This window comes from Crotalus tigris, unplaced genomic scaffold, assembly GCF_016545835.1.
Source record: "Crotalus tigris isolate CLP2741 ecotype Arizona unplaced genomic scaffold, ASM1654583v1 scf7180000024153.1733885, whole genome shotgun sequence".
Lineage (NCBI taxonomy): Eukaryota > Metazoa > Chordata > Lepidosauria > Squamata > Viperidae > Crotalus > Crotalus tigris.
The window spans coordinates 530,830-536,829 of NW_024100414.1; the positions used below are offsets into that span (position 1 = coordinate 530,830).

Sequence of the window (6,000 nt, forward strand, 5' to 3'; positions counted from 1 at the left end):
AATGGCATAGGGTCTCCTGCTTGAGCAGGAGGTTGGACTAGAAGACCTCTAAGGTCCCTGTCAACGAGAACGTTTTCTCTGATGCCATCAGCAACTCATCCCTTCCCAGCTGCAAAGCCCAGACCGAGATCCCAGACACCAATGCAGTTTGTTTTTACAGCCGAAATTAAACCCTGGTGGTGCCGTTTTGCCCTGTGCAGACACAGCATAACACAAGTCAACACAGGCCCAGGTTGGCTCTAGCTGATGTCAGCAGCCAAGGTGCTTATTTGGCTAAGCCAAGAAAAAAAAACAAAAAACAGCTGAACTCCCTTTTACCACCCCCCCACAAGAAAGCATCTCTTTATGGGTGGGGTTCTTTGTGCATCAACTTTGAAGGGGAAAAAAAAAGAAATAATATCTGTGGCGTCCAAGTTTCCCATCCATCTGGAAGCCAAATTCAAGATTTAGCTAACCAGCCAACGCACGTTTCCAAGGTAATTCTTACTCCATCACGAAGCGGTGCAAAAGTGGGAAGGAACCGGCTTTGCATTCCTAAGCTTGAGAATTTAACTGCATCAAAGTCGTAAAACGCGCAAAGTTTACTGGACGGCTGTCTCGCTTAGCGACAAAAAATGTGGGCTCAATAGCGCGTTCAGGTTCTTTGCTCCCCAAAACTAAATCAGAGGTCTTGTTTCCATCGTCCCAATTGTGAAATCCTGTCCCCCACCCCCAAGTAGTGGCTGTCTACCAGGGTTGGGTGTTCGCGGGGCGCCCCCAGCACCTGTTCAGACACCCCTCACTTTTCACGCTCTGTGGCAGAGGGGAAAAAAACCCCTCCTTTCGCAATCTTTTCCCCCAGAAAACCCATAATTTTAATGATTCAGTGGCATCGTGACTGATCCTCCCAGGTTTGGGGGGGGGTGTCACTGTGGAACAACAAAGGCTGAGCATTGAGGCTGATCCCTGGGCTTAAAAATGAAGGTGGCCCAGTTCCTCCTTATTTCTACAGACTGGAAATATCATCCCAGTTCAGCGTGGGAAAGCCTCTCTAAGGATCATCTAGCCCACCTCACCAACATCCTCAATGACCACTCTGTGTATATGTGTGTGTGTGTGTGTGTGTGTGTGTGTGTTTATGGGGGGGGTGTCCCTTGCTTTTCAACACCCCCATTAAAGCTTGTTCTAAGGAATCCTTAGGAACGTGAGTGGTGTGGCTAAGACTGGGTCCCAGTTCCCTTTCCCAGTTCCCCTGTTCGGAGGGGACCTTTCTAGCCTCCAGATCTGCCCCCACCCCCACTCCTTTCTCAGAGGCGAATTTGGGCTTCCCCGGTGCCCTCCAACAGCTGCATTCATACGTGCCAAGCCAAGCTTAGGGGCCAGGTGGGAGGGGAAGGCGATTCCTCCCGCGGGGAAGCCGAGAGTGGAGAGGGGGGGCAAACCTCCCGAGCGTTTTCCCCACCCCCACCCCCCCAAAACAAGGCCAGGGTCGTGAGGACGCAGCTCCCCAGCCCTGCCACCTGCCCTGCCCTTCCCGGCCAGCCGCGCGCCTTACCTGGCTCTCCAGCATCATGGTTTTGCGCGCATCGTTTCTAAGGAGCCGGGCGAGGAGAAAGGGGGAGGGGGCGAGGGTGGGGGGCTCGATCCAGGCGGGGGGAGGGGGTTTGGAGAGCCGCTAGGAGAGGAAGGGGAGGAGGAGGAGGAGGAGAAGAAGGAAGCAGCGGCGGCGGGTGGAGGAGCGCAAGGCTGGCCAAGCAAGCGCCGCCGCCGCCAGCGCGGAGCTGTTTAGCAGCTGGCCAAGCCCATAATAATCCCGGCTTCCTACACGCCTTCTCCGGGCGGTGCTGGGGCTATCCTCGATCGGCGTCTCCATCCACCTCGCCCGCCGCCAGGGGCCTGGCAGAGGCGGCTGGTCAATTGCAGCCAGATCGGTCAATTGGAGCCGGATCAGTTGCAGCCAGATCTGTCAATTGCACCCAGAGCTGGTCAATTTCCTTCGGGGGACGAGCGCGCCCCGTGGGCGCAGCTTGCAAAAGCACCCACGGAGACGCACACAGAGACACACACACACACACACACAGAAGCGCGCGCCCCTTGCCCGGGGCGGAGAAGAGGCGGATCGCTGCGCCGGCTTTGGGGCTCAGGATCGCGCGGGGAGAGGGGGATCTGGAAGGCGGAGGAGCCGGAGAGAAGCGCCCGGGGGGTTGGGTGGGGAAAGGGGCGGCGAGCTAACGTGACTCAGCCACCGGCGAGCAGGTAAAACAGCCTGCCCCCCCCCCCTCCACCGTTTCCCAAGAGATTTGTGTGTGTGTGTGTGTGTGCGTTAAACTACACCGCCCACAACAACAAGAACCGCGCGCGCGCAAAAGCGAGTGAAAAGTAAAGACGCCTTGGCCGGGGCGTCTGAGCGTGTGCAGAGAGCCAGCCAGCCAGTCCAAGGGATTTACCGTTGAAGCTGTCTCCTTGCCTTGCAAAAAATAAAGAAAAAGACGAGACGTCCCTTTTGGGACATCCCTGAAAGACAAAAGAGTGGAAAGCCCAGCCGGCTGAGGTTGACAGGAAACCAGAAACAAGGCTGTTTCTGAGCATCTGCAGAATGTCAAAGGAAAGCGATCTAAGGTGGGTGAGCTAGGCCACCTTGCTGATTTGGACAGGCAGGTGATGTTATCGATTGATTGATGATGATGATTGATGATTTCTATAGCCAGCCAATTCTCAGCTCAGTGTCCTCAAGCACCTTACAGTTCTAAAACTATAAAACAGTCAAAGCACTTAAAAACCTTAGAAAGTCCCCCCCCCCAAAATGCATCCCCACAGCAGCCAAGTTAGTTATTATAGCGATTATATATTTACAATTATTGCTATTGTTTCATTGATTGGCAATCTATGGGGTATTGTTTGGCATTGGGGGCTGTCCTACAAGCGTACTTTGCAGGCCTGATATATTTTGTTTAAGGGAGAACTGAAAAAAGAAAGCATATATTTCAGTTCTCCTAAAATCTACGCTTTCTGTGGGGGCAGGACCGTGGTTTAGTAACGAAAGCAAAACAAGGATTTAAACATTTACATAATGAGAGAGAGGGGGGAGGAGAAAGAAAGAAGGAAAGAAAGAGAGAGAGAGAGAAAGAGAAAGAAAGAAAAGAAGGAAGGAAAGAAAGAAAGAAAAAGCAAGCAAGCAAGATCTTTAAGGAGAAAGAAATCTGAATTGGGTGCTGAGAAAAGAGGGCTGCTGAGCATATGCAGAATTTTGCTTCATTTTGCCAACAGAAGGCCGTGGGGAAAAAATTGCTGCATTGTTCAATGCCGAGACCCACAAATATACTTCCTTCTCCTCTTAATGTGGCCCCCCCCAAAAAAAACCCCTCACAAAAAAGATTGTAAAATAGGGCGCCCTTAACAAGCGCCTTGCTCAGCCACGAAAATTCTGCGGTCTGTCGTGGCCGTTAAGCCAAGGACTGCCTGCCTGCCTGGAGAAGCTGCAAGCCAGATGGGATGGAGATAGTGTGTTTTTGCCGGTCTGCCTCCGAGCCCAATTAAAGCCCTTGAATCATTTGGAGAAGAAAAAACTCTCCCTCTTGGCAGCCACTCAGGCCGCCTGCCACGCAGGCCACCCACGTTTGGAGAAGAAAAAAAAAAAGCAAACCAAAAACTCACTTGGAAGCTGTTTGACTTTGGCTGGATAAAACCCTGAGGACACACACACACACAGCCCACGTTTTCACACGAGGTGGGGGTCTCCTGCTTATCACAGGGAAAAAAGAGGGGGTTTCGTGACCCCTGGATGCTAACAAATCGCCCACTATGAAGCCTGAAAACCTAATCCAATTATCTGTCCTTAAGATGCCACAGGCAGTTTTCCAGAAAAAGGGTCCCTGATCCATTTCCAATCCAAGCAGGGCCTCTGGGGGTGGATAGGGGGTGTGGGATTTCCAATTAGCCAAATCCCCACCTCAAGACAAGAAGGATGCTCGGGTCTCCAGCTCATGACCCCCACCGTGGGACTGAACCCATGCCCCCCCCACACACACAACCCAACAGCTTTATCTCTATTCAGACCAATGCTTGCAGGAACTCATTGCAAACCTCCTGCCCTTGCTGTTTTCATTTCATTTCATTTTTTACACACATAATGTGTGTGTGTGTAAAATTTAATTTTAATTTTGGTCATCGGTGCTTTGGGCAAGAGTAAAAAAAGGACTGGTGGGGGTTGCTATGGAGACGAGAAGACTCTAATATATATGTGTGTGTCTGTGTGTGCATGCGCGCGTGTACAATGGGGGGGGGATTTAAAAGATTGTGAGCAACACAGTGTTGGTAGTGCAGGAATTCATCCTGGAGGGTCAGTGTTTAGTGTTGTGTTATTATCAGAGAAAGGAGCCCACTCAGTGTCTTTAATTTAATTACCTCACAGCTGATTTTTTTTTAAATCATTCAAAGGAGCCATTTATAGTTTTTAAAATAATCCACCCCAAGATGAATCTGCCTATTGTACAGATCCTCCTCCTCTTATGACCAGAGTTGGAACTGGAACTTCTGCTGTTAACCGAGAGGGTTGTTAACAGAATTACAGAGTCGGAAGGGACCTTGGAGGTCTTCTAGTCTGACCCCCCCCTGCCCAGGCAGGAAGCCCTTATTACCATTTCAGACAAATGGCTGTCCAGCCTCTTCTTAAAAACCTCCAACTTTGGAGCATTCACAACTTCTGGAGGCAGGTCGTTCCACTGGTTAATTGTGTAGTCGTGAAGTCAGTTGCATCCACTGTTCTCGGGTTTTTGTTTTTAGCCACGGTTGTTAAGTGAATCAGTTGTTAAGTGAACCGCATGGTTGTTAAGCAAATCCAGCCTCCTTCCTTGGAAGCCAGCTGGGAAGGTCGCAAATGACCGTTATGTGGCCCTGGGATGCTGCAAACAGTCGTAAAGACACGCCTCCAATTTTGATCCCATGATTGGGGACTCCGACGGTCATAAGTGTGAGGACCTGCCGTTAAGTCACTTTTTCCAGCATTTTCCGTCATCAGGTCAAACGGTCACTAAATGAATGAAAGACTATTTGAAGAGAGAGAGCCAACTGTCCCAGGCAAAGGTATGCCAGCAGCCTCCATATGTTGCCATGCATTTTTCTTGGCTCATTAAGCCATATTATTTATTTATCCCTTTATTTATATCTGCATGGATCTATATCCTGTCTCAAGCCTCTCCAGAACAGCCGACACAACAGGTTAAAGCAACAAAGAAGAGGTTCCCATTAAGCCACATACCAGGCCAGGTCAAAAACTTTTTTGGGGGAAAAAACACAAAACAGCAGCCTCTGCAATCTAAGATTTTGCAAACAGGGGCTGCCACAAAGAAGAGGGAGTCAAGCTATTCTCCAAAGCATCTGAAGACAGGACAAGAAGCAACGGATGGAGACTGATCAAGGGGAGAAGCAATCTGGAATTAAGGGGGAACTTCCTAACGGAGAACAATTAACAGAAGTTGCCTCCAGAAGTTGTGGGTGCTCCGACACTGGAGGTTTTTAAGAAGAAACAGGACAGCCACCTGTCTGGAATGGTTGAGCAGGAGGGTGGACTAGAAGACCTCCAAGGTTCCTTCCTATTATTCTGTTTTTTTTTTCTGTTTTGAGAGTCCAAATGGGTACCCATCAAAATGATAAGATGCTTGGGTACCTATATGGAAAGGAGAACAAAATATCCCACATTACAGCAGGCTTATTTGCAGTTTGCAAAACAACCTGTGTTTTGGGCTATTTATTTATTTTTTTTCCCCTGCAGGGGTAAATCGCACAATGGGAACCTGGCCGTAGCCACAGCAAAGGTTTTTTGGCTGAGCCACATAAACCTGGATTCACCCTCCATGCTAATCCTAGTTGGGTTTGTCCGGTGAGCGTAAGAGAGAGGCGAAAAGGTGCTATTTTGCTCGCTCGTCTCCATGGCACCCCGTGATCTCACCTGTAGGGAACGTTGATCGCATTTGGCAAAGTAGACACGGGCTTAAAGATAAAACAGGATTAGTTTGCCTTGCT

At 49.9% G+C, this 6,000-nt stretch overlaps 1 protein-coding gene across 1 annotated transcript in view; it reads right to left on the reverse strand.

Annotated features, from left to right (window-relative positions):
- The window catches only part of RALGDS (ral guanine nucleotide dissociation stimulator), a 54,656-nt gene extending 53,089 nt beyond the window's left edge, over positions 1 to 1,567 (reverse strand). The window contains exon 1 of the mRNA XM_039323068.1: positions 1,535 to 1,567. Coding sequence (XP_039179002.1) covers positions 1,535 to 1,552 — 18 coding nt within the window. The 5' untranslated portion in view covers positions 1,553 to 1,567. The remainder of the gene's footprint in view (positions 1 to 1,534) is intronic.
- Positions 1,568 to 6,000: the final 4,433 nt, after the last annotated feature.